This window comes from Pleurodeles waltl, chromosome 8 (genome assembly GCF_031143425.1).
Source record: "Pleurodeles waltl isolate 20211129_DDA chromosome 8, aPleWal1.hap1.20221129, whole genome shotgun sequence".
In the NCBI taxonomy this organism is placed as follows: domain Eukaryota; kingdom Metazoa; phylum Chordata; class Amphibia; order Caudata; family Salamandridae; genus Pleurodeles; species Pleurodeles waltl.
Genome location: NC_090447.1, coordinates 73,810,707 through 73,831,237, shown reverse-complemented (window position 1 = coordinate 73,831,237; position 20,531 = coordinate 73,810,707). Strand labels below are relative to the sequence as shown.

Sequence of the window (20,531 nt, the reverse complement as noted above, 5' to 3'; positions counted from 1 at the left end):
TTTAAAAGACAATAAGCTTGTTTGGCATATATGCACTTACTGCTGGCCAGCCCATGCATGACTGCACACCTGACTTCTTAGATGAAATGGAGAACTGTGAATGTAGAGATTTGGATGATGAATGGACGCAGATCCACAATAGATCCCACAATGCTTGCCTGGTAGTATCCCTTACCAAAACATTTCTTAAAATAAGAGGATATTGGTCCTACACCCATTTTTAATAATTAAATGAATGGGACAAAAGGAGAACCAATGAAGGTGCTGGTGGACGTGTAACTGGGACAAAACTGACTATTGTGGGCCTACCCTAGGGTTTGGTTCTTTAGAAGGAAGCACTGGATGATATTGAAAATGTATTTCAAATCTGGATCCCTAAATTTGCCTTCTATGCCATCTTGGGCCTACCAAATAGACACACCTACCTGACATACTAAAAGGGAAACAAATGTCCCTCAGCATGCTAGCTGCTAATCCGACTCTACTATAATGCTGGGATGATTTAGAAAATAATTTCAAACTGACTGAATCCCTTTTCAGAAACTACTTTTTCTTGGCATGGTTACCCCCATTTTCTGCCTGTTGGTGTGTTTGACTGTCTCTACCTAGACCCTGCTCACCAGGACCCCAGTAGTTTTGCTGTCTCCTGTAAATTGTACCTTTTACTTCCCACAGTTAGCATACTGGTTCCCCCCTCCACCCATCCCCGTAAGTCCCTAGTATATGGTACCCAGGGCATTGGGGTTCCAGGGGATCCCTATAGGCTGCAGCAGTTATTCTGCCACCCATAAGGGAGCCCATGCAAAGGGTTCTGCAGGCCTGCGTGAAATGGGTGTATGCACCCGTTTTCACTACAGGTCACTGCACCAGGTCAGAGTAAGTCTATGGTAGGCCCTCTCAGCCCAGAGGGAAGGATGCAGGTACCAGTGTGTGAGGGCACCCCTGCACTAGCAGCAGTGCCCCCACAAACTCCAGGCCCATTTTTCTGGACTTTGTGATCACAGTGACACCATTTTATGAGTGCACTGGACATAGGTCACCACATATGTCCAGCTACATAATGGTAACTCCAAACCTGGGCATGTTTGGTATCAAGCATGTTGGAATCATACCCCAATAGTGTTGCGATTGTTGGAAGTATGATTCCATGCACTCTGGGGGCTCCTTAAAGGACCCCCAGCATCGCTACCACCAGACTTGCAGGGTTTTCCGGGCAGCCCAGCTGCTGTCACCCCTCATACAGGTTTCTGCCTTCCTGCTACTTGAGCTGATCAAGCCCAGAAAGGCAGAAAAAAGTATTTCCTTTGGAAGAGAGAGTAACACACTCTCTTTGGAAATAGGTGGGACGGGCTTGGGAGGGGTGGCCTCCCCATGCCACTGGTATGCTTTGAAGGGCAGTGTTGGTGCCCTCCGTGCATAAACCAGTCCACACAGGTTCAGGGGCCTTTGTGCTCTGGCACAAAACTGGACAATGGAAAGGGGAGTGACCACTCCCCTGTCCATCACCACCCCAAGGTGGTACTCAGAGCTCCTCTAGAGGGTCCCTGGGTTCTGCCATCTTGTTTCCAAGGTTGGCAGGGACCTCTGGGAGCATCTGAGTGGCCATGCCAGGCAGGTGACGTCAAAGTCCCCTCCTGGTAGGTGCTTACTTGGTTAGGTGACCAATCCCCCCCTTTCTCCCTCTTGGGTGTGTCCTCAGATTCAGCTTGCAAGATTCCATCAGGATTCCTCTGCAACCTCTACTTTGACTTTTGGTCACTGGAACCACGACTGGACCCATCAGGAACCGACAAACGTTGCTACGATGAAGAAGTCTCATCTGCAACTTTGTTTCCACGTCTCCTGCCAGCTTTGCAACATTTCCCCGGCTATGCATCCTCAGAAGACTGCAGCTCTTCAGCCTGCACAAGAAGAGGGAATCTCCCTTGGAGTGAAGGAGTCACTCACCTGCAACCGAGGCACCTTCAGCAAGCGACGACCGGCTATATGGATCAGGAGTAGTCCTTTTGGTCCTCTCTGCCAGCTATCCAACTTTATTGGAGGTAAGCCTTTGCCTTCCCACGCAGGACAGTGCCCCCGTGCACTGCGTCTCTTGCAGCTGCGCAAGGCTTGTTTGCATCTCCTCCAAGGGATCTCAAGCGATGTGTTGCTCCAGCCCCCAGCACTCCTTCCTGCAAAGCACAGCCTCCTGCGTGGAATCCTCTTTTTGTAGTGCTATGTAGGCTTCTGCGACTCCTGTGTCCCCGTCCTGTGGGACTCCTGCGGGTGCAGCCTCTGCTCTTGTGAACTCTGCGATGCTGAGGGTAGCCCGTGAATCCCCCTCCTGGGCCTTTCTGGTCCCTGGCAGCACTGCTTTTCCACTAACCGCGAGTTTGCCTTTGCAAAGGCTTGTTAGTAGAATTCCTGCACTGAGACCCTTCTGCAATCTTCATTCCAGCGTATGACATTATCTGCATCCATCAAGAACTCTTCTCTGGCTCCAGGGGTGCAGGGCTGACCTGTTCTTCATCACCGTCGACCAAATCCTGCAAGTACAGCTGGGTGGGTGGGTAGTAGCTCCTACTCCTCCTGGACTCCACTGTGACTCTTGGACTTTGGTCCCCTCTCTCCACAGGTCGTCTTTCTTCAGGAACCCACAGCTGGTTTTCTTGCAGTCTTGTCCAGGTGTCTTCTTTTTCTTGTTTTCCTCCTTTTGAGTGGTTTGGGGAAAATCCATTGATTTACTTATGCATTTGTGGTCGTGGGGGGTGTACTGTGTTAACTACCTTTTGTAGTTTTCTGGTACTCCCAGCTCCCCTCTACACATTCTATTTACCTAGGTTGGGCTCATGTGTTTGCATTCCATTTGTTTAGTGTATGGTTTGTGCTCCCCCTAGGGTCACTATTGGTTATTGCTGTTTGCACTGTTTCCTAATCTTTTTGATTCCTATTTATGATTACAAGTGTATGTTTTTAGTGTATTACTTACCTCCTATTGGAGGTTTGCCCTTCTAGTATTTTGTGGTGATTTGTTCCAAAAATAAAGTACCTTTATTTTTTAAACACTCTGTGGTTCTTTCATGTGTGTAAGTGCTGTGTGACTATAGTGGTATTGCATGAGCTTTGCATGTCTCCTAGATAAGCCTTGGCTGCTCCTCCACAGCTACCGCAAGAGAGCCTGGCTTCAAGACCGGGGTCTTCAAACTAGGGGGCCTTAGGTGATCTTGGGAGGGGGGGGGGGTGGCTGGGCTGGGGAGGTGAAAGGCTCTGGCCAAAAGAAGCAACCTACAGATAACAGGGCTTTGTTTTAAGCAGAAACATGTTATTGCATTTTTAAAAAGGTAACAGTACTTAACTGCAATATTTACATAAGCCTAGACTTATTTAAACATTGCCAGCTTTATACAATAATTGTGAAACATTCTCAGGGGGGCAATGATTTTTATTTTTCAACAGAGGGGGTGGGGTGTGGCATTAAAAAGTTTGGAAACCGCTGTTCTAAACACTGCCTACACTCCACTAAGATGGGATACCTGGACCTGGTATAAGGTGTAAGTACCTTTGGTACCCACCACACACCAGGCCAGCTTCCTACAACCTGGAATTTGGAAGAATTTTGCGTTTGCATACATGGCTTATGCACTAACATAGCATAATGTGTTTTTGTAAAGTGCACATTCACCCAGAAGGGTGTCTTGGTGCTGAATAACAGATGCTATCAACATTTGTTACCCAACTCAATGGTACTCATTTTATCAACCTCAGTAGGATGAAAGACTTATTGGACATGCCTGGATCTGAACCTGTGACCATGATTAGACCCCTTCAGGTAACACATTAGTCCACTAAGCCTCCAGACCTGGTTACACACCACCCGGCTACCATGCACTAACACACACCTAGTTTAACAAGATTTAGGAGCCTTTCTTAACATACCTCACAAAATGTTATCTGAAGGCATTATAAATTGTCCCTCCGCACATAAAAACTTGTCCACCTATGAGGGGCAGTAGATAGTAGTCCAGAGTTCCCAAAATTTCACAGTATTACTCTGTTCTATATGTACTGTGGTGAATTGAGAGCAAGACACACTTTGGGACTGGGAGAGGTGATATTGGTTTTGGATTTCAAGGGCATTGTAACTAACTGTTAAGGTACCTTATTCCTAGCCCCTCATGGGAGGGATGGCCATTCTGTATTTCCACAGCACACACTTATGCTCTGGTAGTTTGGTATTATTTAAAAGAAATTGGCTATAAAGTTGACATTATTTGGTTTACTTATGCACAAGGCCATTAAGCAGTCACACAGCGTAGCGTTTGTACTGAGCAGAGAGGGGTCTTTAAAACTGGTGCTCCTCCAGTACATATTTGCATAATTTCCATTGTTCGTTACAGAACTCTTCAAAGATTACAATTTTTCTTTGTATACCCAAGCCCATCTACTTCTATTTCAGTCTGTTTACATCTAATAAATTAGTTGATTAATTTCAGGCAGTGATGCCATGTTACAGAGCTGTAATTAATCATCAACACTGGTAAAGGCAATAGGTCTGACTTTAATACGCCTACAAAGGTATTTACAAATGCTTTTTGCATGCGTTAGCAAATTAAGACCAGAGCTATTGGCTTTGACAGTGCTTTGTTGCATTTGTAACCAAGTCTTTAAACTCTTACCTTGGCAGAACACACTAGTTATAAAAACAAAGTCTAATTAATACGTGTTAATTTGTACCCTTAACGGTTTTGAAGAATCATCTGTTGCTGCATAGTGTTTGGTTTAGAAAGGCATATCTGGCAAAACACAGAGATTGAGATATTCTGTAAACAGCATGTGTGTGGCTTTGGCTGTTTTACTGCTTCTTGTTGGGACTGCTTCAGGTGTTTGTTTCTGTGTGATTTTTAGGCCAACAATATACAGATCCTTGTCCATTTCATGAACCCTACATCGCTTTACTTTCCTGCCCCTCAGACTGCCTGACGGCTCCAGAATCATGGATGGTAACCAACTTTCTGAAGTGTATTGATAAACAAAACAAATGTTAATTTTTCATGACACAGGCTGGTTAGAGGAAGGATCATAGGCCTTCATCTTTGTGGTGAGGGCTCTCTTTGCCTAGTGTCAACAGTTAAACCTAGACCCCTCTTGTTGATTTGATTCAGAGGATGTGAATATAATTTAATTTTCTGGTGCTTAAAGACCTTTTAAAAATCCTGCCATTCCTCCCTTGGTACAAGTGAGCTGGACTCAATAGCTCACTTGTCTCAGTTGGACTACAGCAATTCTTTTTACCTCTAGTTCCTGAATCTCATATTCAGTTTGAGGGTCAAAAACATGTCTAAGCGTTGCTACCAGGCTTTAGATTCAGCTGCTAATCTGATGCCCACAATGTTCTCCATTAGCTACTGGTCCAACAGCGTATCAAGTTCAATACTTTGGTTTGCCTTAGGGCCTATTAACTTAACAGCCCCAAGAGCCAGTCCTTTCTGATCTTACACTAACATTCAAGGAAGCCCCTTAGGTTAGGACACCTCTCATTCTCTCTCGTTTGTACAAGGCATGTTTTGGGGCACAGTCATTCAGGGTCCTGATGCTTAGACTTTGGAACGGTTTTGCCCTCAACCTTCAGCAGACTGCATCCTCCATATCTTTAGCTGGAAGCACTGTTTCATATGGTTAGCAGTGTTTTTCTCTCATGTCGGTTTCTTTTCTTCCTCTAATATTGTTTCTCTTTTTTTTTTTTTTTTTTTTGTTTCTATGTATTTCTCCCTCAAGGACACCAGCAGACAGCAGCTCATGCTCTAGAAATATCCGTTATCTTGTGGGTAGCATCTTACTATCTATTTGTGCAATTAATAATGGTTAGCAATAGAAACAATTAATTAAAACATGTTTTCCAATTTTGCATAATTCTACGCCATTTGATTATTTTCACAATCTGATGCTAAAAAAGGAGGAACCTCCCCCCCCCTCCCTTAATCTTTTCCGTGTGTAATACAATTTAACGTATTTTAGGTTACTTTAATTGCATGTGGACTTTTGTTCTCATTTGTGGACAGATGTTTCTTCTTTTCCTACTACAGTGGGCAATTCTTAATTTTGTTTCACTGACTATCAAGGTTATATCCGACACTGAGCCTAAACATTAAGCCAAGTAAGTTAAGTTAGGGAGATAAATCATTGTACTTGAGTTTGTCCTCCAAAGGTTCCTGCTCATTTTAGTCTTAATTCTCACCCCACTCTCACATCACCACCACTCCAGCCCAGTTCCTGCTTTTTTTCTATGTATTTGTGGGTCAGATGGCAAGGGATTCGCCTTATACCTTAATTCGACATTGGGTACATACAATAAGAGATTACAGATGTCAGGACCAAACATTGCCCCACACACTAAAGACTGATGGGGACCTGTGTTGGCACACATTTTCGCAACATCCGGTTTAGCAGGTGTTGATCCTCTTGCTTATTTCTGGGGGCTCCAGCTTGCCCTCCTATTTCTCCCCCCCCCCCCCTCCCTTTAAGACCTTGTGCATTGGGAAGAATGCCTCCAACGGATCCCCATCTTAAAAAATTAAAAGCAGGAAATTAAGTCTGTTATGGAGATGAAACAGCTAGAAGTAGAACTGCTGTAGCCATTGTAATGGAAGTTTGCTTTCTCTCTTATTTCAGGACACTGCAGGTATGGCACAACAACAGAATGTATGCTGGACTGGCAGGGATTCCTCAAGGGGGTGCCGTCTGAATTGGAGCTGTGCAAGGTAACTATTAAAAAACTAAACTATATCCACACTAGCACAGCTTTAGAACAACATATTTCAAATCTTTTTTTTTTTTTTTTTTAGCTCATATTGAAAAATTCATGTCATTTAAATGTAACTGAGATGATGTTAGACCAGATGTGTGCTGTGTAGCTCTGTACAAGGTGATCTGGTCTTTAGGATACGTATTAAACAATAGCTGTAATTTACTGGGTATACCTGTAAGCACAGATTCCTCCCCATTTGAACTTCCCTAGGCACAACACTAGATCCGGAATGCTACATTGTAATACCTCGCGTGTTTTGGCAGGTGGTGCTATCAAACTGCACCAACCTTGCTTTGATTCACGAAATACTTTTATAGAGTTATATTAGTTTCTTCTTTCTGCGATTACATGAGTTTCTTCTTTGTCATGTCCCAACAGCTCAAATCTGGTGCTTCACTCCCAGCTATGTGGGTTTTCACCAAAATTGCTTTTTTTCAACAAAGATTACTTTTTCAAGAAAGTAGACCATATGTGAAGGAAATATCCCCTTCAAAAACAGACTTTAAGCACAACCAAGAATATAGGAAGCTAATGCAATTCTGTCAGACTCATCAACACAATGTTTAGCTGTGGTTTCTAGGGTATGAACTGTACTGTCACGCCATAAATACTGTCATGCACCTGTAGGCAATCTGGGAGGAGTAGGTGATAACTATATCTTTGTATTCAGCAAAGTATACTAAGACGTCCCAAAGTGGACATGCTCCAAGTTGTGGTTCTGATCCTGCGGTAGCATTTGCACATTTGGCACTACAAAGACCTCTGTTGGCCTTGTCTGGCTCTGCACCTGCTTCCAGGCTGGTTCCAGTGCTTTCAGGGCTTACCTGTCCACCTTTAGGCAACCCATGCTGCAACTTTTCAGTACATACTTGCTCTCTGTTGAGCCCCTTCGGAGCCCATTGAACTGCAGGAGCCTTCAGTCACTCCTGGCAGGTGTTCAGACTTCAGCCATCTACTTAATGTTGTGCATCTTCCTATGGTTCTGTAGTGGTACTGGCCCCTTCTTCCAATTCTGAGTCATTGGCCCTGTTTGTTCAGTCTGTCTCCGTGCTGCCCCTGACTCCAGCAGTGCCAGCACTGGATCAGACCCTGATGCCGGTTTCCATTCCACAGCCATCTGCCTCTGCCAGGCCTATGTCTTGTAATGAGTTTACCTAGACACATCCTCCACCTTGAGATGCCACTCTGCCTCTCCCTCAATGTCAGTAGTATCGTAGGCTGGAAACCTTAGAATCAGACATCATTTAAGGGCTTCAAAACGTTCTGCACATCTAAGGTGACTATGAGGAGGGGTGAATTGCCCCATTTCCCTCCTAAGCTTCCCCCACCCTTTTGCCCGCTCTTAGACTGATGATGGCTTGTACTTGGATCTACTGAAGACCAGTGACCTAGATACTTTCCATGAGACACAGTTGGACTCTCCACTAGGAACTCCCCCTTCCAGAACAGCAGAGATGATGGACCTGCAGTTACTTTGATTCTAAGGTAAGCTTACTGAAATTTTGCAACTTGACCTCCTTTAGTACCATTGCTTCCTTTTAACAAGGCCTTGACAGAAACATTAATGGCCGTTTGTTCCACTTCCACAGTTAGTTGTCCAGTGGATGGACAGACGTAGGCCAGCTGCTGGAGATCTTGTCTTTTTAACCAGCAAGCTTAGTCATAGGGCGGTCTCTGCTGCTTCTGTGGACAGCTGATGATCTGATGTATTCTGAAGGCCTTTCCTTCTGCCAGTTTGGCATTTATATCCCTGAATTCAGTCTACCTTGCGGAGCACATCATGTAAAATATGTACAGTGAGATCATGCCATCTGTCTCTGACAAATTCTGGAAGGCCTTCGCTCGGACAATCCAAGGCGGATATGGTGCCACAAAATACATTCAGATCTGTGATCAGGTATAACACGACTGGATTTTCTGGGAACATGCAGACAAGCATCCCTTGTGGACTTAGAAAACATGTAATTCAACGCTTCCAGGCCTTTCGGGTCAAAATCTTATTCTACTTTGGATTTGTTTGGATTGTGCCTACAGCCCACTAGTTGTACTTTCTCTGGCTTGTCGAATCCGCCAACAATTTAGATACTTTTGAGGGTGTCTCCTATTGCTAGAGACAACCCATAGTGCTGTCAGTAGACCCCTTTTGTGGCTCAACAGGGTGTGGCGACAGAGGCCATGGACACCACCAACAAAGGGCAGCAGTTTTCTTTCTCCTCCCTTGTTGCAGATGTGGCCATCTCTCATCCCATGGTCCTGCATTACTGATGGGGAGCCAGAATGTAATTCTTCCTGAGTGGCAAACATGGTATAATGTCAGACTTGTGGGTGCTTAATATCGTCAACAAGGTCCCCTTTACATCCAACCCTTCCTTAATATCCCATCTGTGTTTATGCAGACTTCTGCAGATCATCCTTCTCTTCTTGTGCAGGAAGTGCTCTCGCTACTGGTTAAAAGGGCCTTTGAGATTCCCTAAGGTAGAGAATTATAGTGAATGCTACTGCCCAATAACTCTGGAAGACTCTGGGCAATTTTGGACCCTGGTCTTGCCCATGTTTGCAGGTTGGAGATAAATGTATTACCATTTCTTGATGGCTGGCTGCGGAAGGTGGGCTTAATGCAGGGTTCTGCAAAGTCGGTCCTGGAGAGCCGGGTCCATGCCAGATTTTTAGCATATCCACATTTAGAAAAGATGTTTCAGAAATATACATTATTCTAAATGTGGATATGCTAAAAATCTGGCATGGACCCGGCTTACTGCATTCACTCGTGGGCCACCTACAAATCAGTCACCTTAATACCATCCCTTAGGTCATCTATCAGCTAAGCTAAATCTCACCTGCAGCCTGTGCATAGGATTTCCTTTATAGAATCTATCCAGGACACAGTGGTGTTCAAGGCCTTTCTACCCCACAGTGATGCACATGTTCTGGCTATGATCCAATGTTTTCGGCTCACTCCTGTGTTCTAGCACAGATTATTTGAATGCTTATTTTCCTTTTTGCATCCTGCTGGTCCTCTGTTCCCATTGGCACTTGTGGGCCTTGCAGTGGAACCCTTGTTTGTAGTGGGTTCGGCACTGGGGCAACCACATTTTGAAGTAGATTGCCCAGGACCGTCAGTGGTGGCTGTCAGACACCAGTCTGACCTGCAGCACACCATTCTTCCTACCCCATCCAGTGTTCACAGTTGTGACTGGATGCATCATGTGTGTTGGGAAGGTCATCGAGGAGAAGCAGAGATCAAGGGATTTTTGGTCCATGACAGAGCAAAGGCACCACTTTAAGCCGCTGGAGCCTCCTGCCATTTGGTGAGCTTTGAAGATTTTCCTTCCATCCATCAACGGAAAGCAGTTTTAGGTTTTAAAGAAAAACGCTACTAACCTGTGGTACTGTATTAAACCAGGTGTTATGGGATCACGGATTTTGTTCCAGGAGACACTCTAGAAATGGGTGTGTCTTCATGTGATCTCCCTGAAAGTGAATCATTTGGCAGGCTCACTGAATGCCAGAGCGGCTGAGCGCAGCATGATTCAACTGCCGACCAAGAGTAGTCTCTTCATCTAGAGGTTGTCTAAGACATCTTTGCCTGGTGGGACATTTCCTGGTTGGATAATTTCGGCGTTGCTGAGAAGGTGCTGTCAACAGTATTGTATAAGAGTTTCAGACGAGATTCTCTGGGGGAGACATATTCCATCTGTATATAGGACACTGCCTCCTGGTTCCCTACTACCTTAACCTCTCTTCCCTCTAGTTCTTAAAAAGATCATGATTAGCCCCTTCAGAGAGCATTAACAAGGCTTTTGGGTTGGGCTAGGAAGGTGTGGTACTCAAAGCTGTTGATCTTCAGAGCCTCAGATCTCAGCAACAGGGCAGGGTCCTGCACTGTAATCTCCAAAACCTACTCCTCCGTGTATGGAGACTGAGTAGCACAAGCTGAGAGCATTTCACTAAGGTGCTGAAATAGTGGATGTTAAGCTTGTGGCTTGACACCAAACTACCAAATCTGTTTGTTCTGGTTTAGTGCAGTTTTTGACCTATTGCAGGGACTGTGAAGTTGGCTCTGCAGGCCCCTTCTACCAGATGCCGACACAACTGTGTTAACAATAGTTGTTCTAGTGTTGGCCATCTTATGTGTGGGCTTCTGTACAGACCTTTCCTGTCTCAACAATACAGCCTGCAGAATCGGCCAGTTTGTACCTGCGTAGCCCTGTGCACCAGATCCCCACCTTCTGGGAGGTACTGCGCACCATTCAATACCTTTGATAATACTTTGGTGAATATTGTAGCTAATCACAGATTCCTAACCCATTCTTAGGAGTGCATTTCTGGGGTCTGCTAAGGTTTTCAGTTTTCCTGGTTTGACAAGGATGATTGGTCTCTGAGGGTCCAGAGGAGTTCAAAGGTAAGCTGACATAATTGTGCTGGTGTGGCTATATGTGTGGCTGTCCCCTTAATTCCAGAAATGGAGCAAAGCCCTTCTAGAGTCCGATGATGGCACCTGCTGATGTGCAGGAGCTATTGCTATGAAAAGGCCTTTCGCCAGACGAAGCATTACTGAACGTAACATATTCTTTTAGTCCTATTGTAATGGTGGAATCAGATGTTGAATTATAAATCCATTTTTAAATTCACCATCCACATTAGCAATAATTGAGGGAAGACGAGATTTGGAAAATGTGTTGAGACACACCTGTTTATACACTCCCACATTAATGGGTATATATTTAGAACAATGACAAATCAGAAATTTACAGGGTCCAAGAAGTTATGCGATTTAATGGTATTCCTAATTAAGACTCACCCGTTTAGAAGACACCTGAATAACTGAAATAATCTGAAAATTGGGATTTGTTTTTTTAAATTAGTGCTTTTGAGCAACCTCCTGTTGCTTGAAACCACCAACATAATCAGTAGTGTTCTGCTTCCACAATCACTGGGGGTAATTGCACTAAGAAATGTGAAAAGTTTTAAAAACAAGCAATAAGTAACCATAGTTAGTTTCTAACTTGTACATTTAACTGCCTCCGGGTAAACAATGTGCTGCTTATAATAATTTTTTAGAGCAATGGTTGTCTGCTTTGAGTGATTAATGATTGGCATACATTATTCTGTGAGGCAAAAATGCTCAAAACGTTTTGCTAGCAATAACTTTCTTCTGCTGTACCACGTATGTGGCTGTGCAATTTAGAGGGATAAATTTGCACCTATGTGGGAAATGTCTTTATCTGGTTCTTGATAGCAGATTTCCTGACAGATACTTTCAGGCTTCGATCCATTCACATTGCAGCCCTCCTTTTCTCAAAGTAGATCCTTGTGACATGCTGTTGTTTTCATTACATGGTTCATAAGTTGTGCAGTATTTATGGTTTATGTGTCATAGCACCTGAGCTTTGATATGTCTTTTGTATTCTAAGTGGCTTTTTAATTCAACAAGGGAGACCACTGTTCTCTACTAAAGAGACATAGTTGTGTCTCGGTGACTCAAGTAATGCATGCACTGCAGGAGTCTGTGGCTGACACTATGGACCTCATTTTGAATATAGAAGTGGCCATTTCGCCTTTCACACTTCCGAGCTTTATAAAATCACTGCTATCAATTAACACCAGTTCTTAGCCAGTGATGTAAAGAGACTCTTGGGGCGAGCATACATTCCACAAATATGTCGTATGTCATTTAAATGTCCAAGCTTTATTGAAAATCACTTTCTTGGTTTACTCCTAATGTGGACCTTGACTGCCCTTTTTCAAATTGCCTAGGTTCTGTCTTGATTTCTATTTGGGGAACCAGATGCACCCTAAATTCCCTACTGATATGGATGCAGATTATTTAATCAAAACTTTAGGAAGTCGGCTCTTTATATTGTATCCCAGAAAGAGATATGCTATGTAAAGAGTCCAAGTATCCCCTGTAAGTGGACAGGGCTTGCATTAATAATCCCAAAGTACTCTTGTTGTGGTAGTGTGGTCGTGCAGCCTTAGGCTTATCAGAGGGACGTGTAACACAATTTTTGCTTACACGGAGCCCATAAATCATAAACACACAGAAAAAAGGAGATCCACACCAATGTAGAAATGGAACGCATTTTAATACCTTTTTTACACCAAGAACTTCATAATTGGGTAATTACTTTACCAACTATCACTTTTTAAGTAAACAGAAATACACTTGTACTTGCATCTTTTAGGCAGTAATGTTGTTCTGTGGGGAAAAAATATATACTGCAAACGGGTATTTGGCAAAGACTTACGGTAAGCATAGGACAAGGTCTTTGGCAGCACCAATAAGTCACCTTGGTCTGCTCTGGGGCATCCGGGTGCAGAGGGGCGTTTCAGCGTCAGGTGCCTCGTTTAGTTCACTGGGAAACTGTCTTAGTGAAAAGAGGCTGCGAGTAAGGACTGGGAATCCGGTGTGGCGGAATCCACGGGGGTTGGGTGGGGTCTGGTCTCGAATGTCTTGGGCATACGGAGATATTCTGTCCACGTAAATCCAGGCTAGGGGGCTCGTGCAGTGGTGTGATGTCTGTTGTAGTCGCTCTGTGGGACGCTCTTGGGGTTTGTGTGTCATACTGAAAGAACTTGCGGTCAGGGAACGAGTCTGGCTAACCCCAAAAGGGTGACTTGGCTCTTGAGGGCCTCTGTGGCTCAGGGGCACCATCGGTTCACTGGTACTTTGCCTGCGGAGCTTGTGTGCAGTGCTGGTTTGTCTGGCGGGGTCACACTGGCAGAGGCTCTTGCTGTCGGGCTTTTTGGTGCCTGCAGACTGCAGGGCAGTAGCTCAGCTACTGTACAGGAGATGCTGGCTGCTTCTTGAAGTGCTGGCAGACCTCCCAGGCTTTTGGAGGCTGATTAACTGCAGGGCAAAATAGGAAGCTGCTCCTTATATAGTGGACACATTTAAGGTACACTGTGCAAAGATTCCAGACACACCCCAGAGGTATCACAGAGGCACAAATGAGATCCCACATGATCTTTGTGGTGGTGTGGTCGAACGTATCAGAGGGTAGTGCATACTCATACTGTAAGTGAGGGTAACACTCGATAAAGTAATCCAACACCAATTTATAAAAATAACACATACTTTTATATCAATTTAAATACCAAGATAACTGGATTTAGTTGAGTATTTTTTGAGTTAGAAATTTTTAGATTTTTTAATAGTTGACAGTGGGGAGGGTGTAGTGTATGTTAACCTATGGGGGAAGAACAAACACTGCATACACATAGAGTACAGAAACTTGCAGGACCAATCTCCTGGACTTAAGATAAGTATGGGGCAAGGTCCAAGGCCACACCAATAGGTCACCTGGGCTGGGTGCTGGGGTACAGTTCATCATCTGGTACCACGCGTAAGTCTATGGGCATCGGTATGGTTACAAAGTTCCTGCAGGGATGGACTTGAAGGTCCGTCCAGGAGAACCCACAGGAGGGCTCGACCTTTGAGGTTCTCAGACAAGTGGAGACCCTGTCGGTCCATTTCTCCTTGGCCTGTGGGGCTCGGGTGCACTGGTGTCTTCTAGCATTGGGTCCGTTGCGGGAGTTTCTTGTGATTGCAGGGGGCCCGCAGTACCTAGGTGTGGACAGGGGATGCAGTCTGACCAAGCCAACAAGTGTGCAACACCCTAGCCCAAGCATGCATTGTTTCTGACCTCTAGAGCGCAAAGTCTCTCAACTTTGGTGGTCATATGCTCGTCTGTTGGTGGCAAACTGGCTAGAAATGGTCAGTGAATTCATCAGTAGTTGGTAGGTTTTTAGAGGGCACCTTTTAGGTGCCCTCTGGGTGCATGAATTAATAAATTTGCCACCGGAATGAGTGTTTATTAATACGAGAAGTTTGATGCAAGCATCCTTATTTTCAGGTAAGCCCTCATGTAGCTAGGGAACTTGAATTGACCAGTGCCCAGCACGTTTCAAATGGCTTCCTTGTGCACTTACTATGTCTAACAATTGACAGACAATAGCAGAGTCATAGCTGCTCTTGCAGATATGCCCACAAATGTAGTGTAGTGCAGCCTGCCTTAAGGCTGTAAGGCCTGCTATAAGGGTGACTTACAAATATTGCAGCAGTGTTTAGGGGACATGGTACACAGACTGTGCCATGTCGTGTTTTCACTTTTAGGGAGCACCTTGTCACTCAGCCTGCAATGGCAGTCTATATAAGTTTGGTACTATGTCCCTCAGAGTGGTACAAGTTGTGCTGCAGCTCTTATGGACCATCTGCAGTACCTAGACCTAGGGGGCTACAGGGCCTGGGCACTCGGGGGTCAAGCGGTCAGGTGTCTACAGATGAGTAGTCTTGTGGGCAATTGTCTAGGACAACAGGCAGGGTGGGCTCCAAGTCAGTTGCTGCTCCTTAGTTTTTGCAGCTCTTTGCTGTTGTTCTTCTTGGGTCAGTAGAATCTGCCTTTCTGGTGCCAGGGGCCACCCTAAATATTAGATCAAGGGGTTTTAAGGGTAGTGAAGGATAGTAGCCAATGGGCTATGTACTCTTCGGATCACTACACTCCCTATATGGCTACTTCCTGTGCGGAATGTGCATAACCCTGACCCAGAGTTGGTGGAATCCTCTCATAGGTCACTCCAGGAAGCCCACCTTAAGGGTGGGATTAGCCTAGAAGTGCACCTCACCTACTGGATAACTAATTTCCCGCCTGTCCTGGTGCCATATGGCCCTCAGGGCAGGAATGGCAACTCTCAGGTCTGTGGAAAGCTGGGGGTCACATATCAAAGGCGGCAGGGACTTTTAAATGTCAGATCACTAGCCACCTTGCTGGAGGAGGTATGAACACCTTCCTGTGGAGTAGGCATTGTTTCTGGCCTCAGAGCACGGGCTCTCACCTGCAAAGGGAGTGGGGGGGGGAAATCAGAAAAAACATCTCTGCGATGGGAAGCTGCACTACACCAGTTAGCTGGCACACTAGAGGCTGGCAGGCCTCAAAGGGTACCTCTAAGGTACCCTCTAGGCGCATGTGTTAATAAATCAATCACTGGAATCAGTGTGTGTTTATTAATACGAGGTGTCCTGATGGGTACAACTACCTGAGGATTCCTCACCTTTTGAATTCTTCCAATGTTCCAGCATTCAATGGGAATTTCTTTTTAGCTCTCCATGTCGACGAGGACGTCATAACACTGCTTCGCACGTGACTCTGTCTGACATCATCGGAGCCATAAGAAGTCCTTGCCGGCGTGCTGACATCAGTTTCCTTTTTTCTGCACCTTCAACACTGTTTTCTACCTCTCCGTTGTGTTACAACTGTTTCGAGGGAATATATTTTTACTGCAACAATGTCTCCCCTGAGGAAATCCAGCTTTAAACCTTGAGTGTGGGGGTCATATGTTGGTGACTGGACCCGCATGACATCTGTCTCTGGTGCTCAAGTTCAGACCACGACGTTGCAGGTTGCTTGTCTTGTCAGAGCATGAATTCGAAAGCTCTGAAAGAGAGGCAAAGCTTTCTCTCAAAGGCCAAGAATGAGAAGAGAGGATGTCATAGATCTGGGACTCGGAAGGACACTTTGTTGCACATACCTGTCGATCGCACAAGAAGCAACTTCATCATGGATCAAGGTGTCTTTCATCCTGAGATGGCAGACCTAGGTCGGTATCTCTGACTTCGAGATCACGGCGCCACACAACTTGGGAAGTGAGTCCCATTTTATCTCCCCAACCGAAGTCAGCTGAGGCATCTCCGGCGCTGTCTTTAGTGGAGATATCGACGTTTACCTTCGAGTCCTGTGGCTCAATTTTCTCCTGCATCCGCACAAGGTCAGAAGTTGGAAGATTAGGCGACAGATCAAGTCCAACCTCCAAGAGTAACCAGCCTTCTCAACTCCGGGGGCGGATCCATCTGTGTTAAGTGCTATAGAGTGATGGTCCCCTCTGGTGCGCCTGCTTGCCCCATGGGTCCTTTCGCTTTTACGATCTCGATGTCGGGACGTATAGGCAGGCTCCATTCTTTCCTTTTCTGCCTTCGACTCTATATGAATGGACTGGCTGAGCACCAAAGAAGACACCACCTCCGGAGATGATGGCGCCGATACCAGTGTCCAATAGACCTTGACTGACATCAGCTCAATCTACTCCGGTGCGGAGCAAGGATCCAGTGCCACATCCGGGTTCGCCTTTGCCATTACAAGCTTCATCGACGTCAGTAAACTCTTTATCGACGTTGCCCCAGGAATCCTGTCTGAAATCGAGGAGGGAAACTTTGAGACTGCTAGAAGAACAGCAGTATTTTGAGGAATGGCAACAGCTGGAGGAAGGGGAGATTCCAGTATCTTACGATGATTATCAATGACTTGATATAGCAACTAGACGTGATACATCTCCTGAATATGAATAGTTATCTCCTGGAGGTATGCTTTCTTCAGAAGTATCTTCTTACAATGGAGTAATTAGGAAGGCAGCAGAAGTTTTGGACTTGCCTCTGCCTGCTTTGGAATTGAAAACACATATTTTGACAGAAGTTATACATTCTACAACCTCGTCTTCAGAACCCCTTCTTCCGTTTAATGCAACGTTGTCTGAGCTGATATTGGAAATATGGAAAAAGCCTGTTATTACTCCTGCATTGTCCAAATCCATACCCAGGAGGTACAGAGTTGCACCAGGTGACCTGTAGTTCTTGAGTCCGCATCCAACTCCTGAAAGATTGGTGTTGCAAGCTTCTTCCTCCTCAAAATTGGCTCCAGGGTCGTTTCCTACAACTCCTGCAGATAGGGAATCAAAGCGTACGGAGCAATCTGCAAAGACGACTTTCTCTTCAGGAAGCATGGCTCTGAAGTCATTTAATGCAACTTGTATACTTGGAAGGTACATCCATGCATTGATGGACTTGGCAAAGGAAGTCATCCCTAAATTATAGCAGGATGGACAGGGCTATTTTGAAGAACTGTTGCAGGACAGGAGGCGAAACGGGTGATTCAATCAGGCCTGGACCCTGCGGACTCTGTTGCTAGAGCCATGGGGACTTGCATTGCAACCAGATGGCATGCTCCGCTCAGAGGGTCTGGATTTTTCTCTGATGTACAGTCTACTCTAATGGACCTGCCATTTGATGGATCCAGACTTTTTGGTCCAAAAACTGAAAAGATTTAAAGACAGTAGGGCTACTGTGAAATCTGGGCCTTCAGACTTTATCCATAACCTATAAACCATTCTGTAGGTTCAGGGTGTCTGGCCATGGATCCTCCTTTCGAGGAAGGCAGCAGCTCCAAGTTAAACCGCCTGCCAACCCTCTACAGATCTTGGAGGTCGTGAAAGATTTAGATTGCAGGGTGTACCGCCCAGCAGCCTTCCTCTTCCGCGTGTAACTTGTCAAGAAAGCAGACCCAGTTCTCTAACCTTTAAGCAGCATGTGTTGCCCATAGGGGAAAGGTTGTTTCATTTTCTCCCAGAGTGGGAGTTGTTAACATCAGACTGATGGGTGCTGAGCATTTTGAGAAATGGATATGCCCTTCCCTCCCCAACATTCTTGTTGTTCAGGAGAGCATCTTCTGTTGCTTCATCAAGAGGTGCAAAATCTACTGTTAAAGGGTTGTAGTAGAGTTGGTTCTGGAGCAGGAAATGGGTCAGGAATGTTATTCAAAGTCCTGATTCTGAATTCTGATTCCCAAGAAAGATGGTCGTTTGAGGCCCATTCTGGCCCTGAGGAATTTGAATTGGTTCTTCAAGCAGGAGATGTTCAAAATGCTCCCCCTAAAGCTCAGTTGCGTCTAGCGCTGGACAAGGGAGACTGGGATGGTGTCTATCGACTTGTAGGATGCGTAGTGTCACATCCCCATTCTAAAGTCACCGAGGAAGTAGCTCTGGTTCATGGTAGGGTCGCTGCTGTATTACAGGTTTGCATTTCATCCACTCGGTCTTAATTGCGCACCTCGAGTCTTCATGAAGGTGATGGCAGTGGTTGCAGCACATCTCAGAAGGAAGGGAATATTGGTATTTCCTTATCTGGCTCATTGGCTGAGGATTGGCTTCAAAACCAAGTTACCAGAGTTAATGTTGCACCATTTGCGGGTGACAACCCAGTTGTTGTTCAGCCTGAGCTTTTTGTTGAACATGACCAAATCTCACCTCAAGCCTTCTCAGCGCCTCCTGTTCATAGAGGCAGTATTGGAGACCATATTAAACCATGCCTTCCCCATCCTCCTTAGAGGATTCAGGACATTCAGGCTAAGATTGCAATTTTTCAAAATAGGGCATCTGTTCCAGTCCCTAAGGTCTTGCGTCTGCTTGGTCTGTTTGCTTCCTGTGTTCTGTTGGTCACTCACGCACGTTAGCACATGAGGGCTCTCCAGTGGTGCCTCTGCAAGCAGTGGTTGCAACACAAAGGGGATCTTGATGAGTCAACTATTTCCTGAGATACTGCTGCGGGATCTTCGATGGTGGAGTGTGGATGACAGCCTGTCTCAAGGAAGGGCGTTTTGTCTTTCACCTCCAGTGACCACAGTCTTAATGGATGCTTCCACTCTAGGGTGGGGGGAGTACATCTGGGGTACTTGGAGATAATAGGTCTTTGGTCTCCAGTAAAACAGATGTTTCACATCAATCTGTTGGAGTTTGGGTGATATGTCTGGCTCTCAAGGCCTTTCTCCTGTACTTTCGCGCTCAGTTGGCGCAAGTCTTGACAGACAGCACTACTGCGATCTGGTACATCAACAAACCGGGAGGAGGGTTGTACCTCCTGTGCAGAGAGGTTCTGTGGCTCTGGGACTGGGCTCAGGATCATCAGATTTGCATAGTAGCAAACCATGTTCGATTTCTCAATGTTCTTGCGGACAGTCTCAGCCAGCACTTTTTGGCTGATCATGAGTGGCGTCTCAAACCGGAGGTGGTTTTTCACGTCTTCCATTCGTGTGGAACGCCTTAGATAAACCTGTTTGCCATTCATGAGAACGCACACTGCCTGTTCTGCAGCCTCCAGTATCTGATGCAGGGAATATTGGGGGATGCGTTTCAGCAGAGCTGGAGCAACCAGCTGCTTTATGCGTTTCCTCCCATACCCTGGATTCCTCGTGTTCTGAGGAAGATTCCCAAAGACCGGGCCAAAGTCATATTGATAGCCTCGGATTGGCCAAGAAGAGTGTGGTACACAGACCTTCAACTCTCACTGTGCCCTCCGCTCTGTCTCCCTCACAGGGCAGACCTCCTCTCGCAGTCACAGGTTCTACACCCCCATCTCCAGAGCCTGCACCTACCTACCTGCCTGTAGATTGAATACGGCAATCTGAGTTCCTTTTCTCCCCCTCCAGAAGTGGTGGATGTTTTATCAGCCTTGCGACATGCCACCAAGACTGTCTATGCTGTCAGATGGGCAAATTTGTAAACTGGTGTGAGGAGAGATACATTGATCCTTTAAAGGCCATTTGTCGAATGTTAGTTTGCTCTTTCCATAGCGCAACAAGGGTGCGCAGTTGCAACAATGAAAGGTTATTTATCTGCGCTGTCGGCTTTTCTTTGTCTACCTGATCAACCCTCTTTAAGTCCCTTACAGTGTTAAGGTTCCTTAAGGGTTTAACAAATACATTTTCTCCCACTCCATTCATAATGCCTCGGGGGGGATTTGAAATTAGTCTTGACTTTTGTCACCATTTAAACTGATGCATAGTTGCCCGTTGAGGCTCCTTACTTTTAAAACTTTTTTTCTAATAGCCATCACGTCGGCTAGGTGTGTTAGTGAGCTTCAGGCTCTTAGTGTAAAACCTCCTTATACTACTTTCCATGCTAATAAGGTGGCTTTGAGTACCAG

The 20,531-nt window shown here is 45.5% G+C and overlaps 1 protein-coding gene across 11 annotated transcripts in view; it reads left to right on the top strand.

Moving 5' to 3' along the window:
- Window positions 1-20,531, top strand: part of NUMA1 (nuclear mitotic apparatus protein 1) — a 443,588-nt gene that overhangs the window by 67,489 nt on the left and 355,568 nt on the right. For all 11 annotated transcript variants that reach the window (XM_069203745.1, XM_069203747.1, XM_069203751.1 and 8 more), the window contains one exon: window positions 6,649-6,737. In XM_069203745.1, the coding sequence (XP_069059846.1) occupies window positions 6,649-6,737 (89 nt within the window). The remainder of the gene's footprint in view (window positions 1-6,648; window positions 6,738-20,531) is intronic.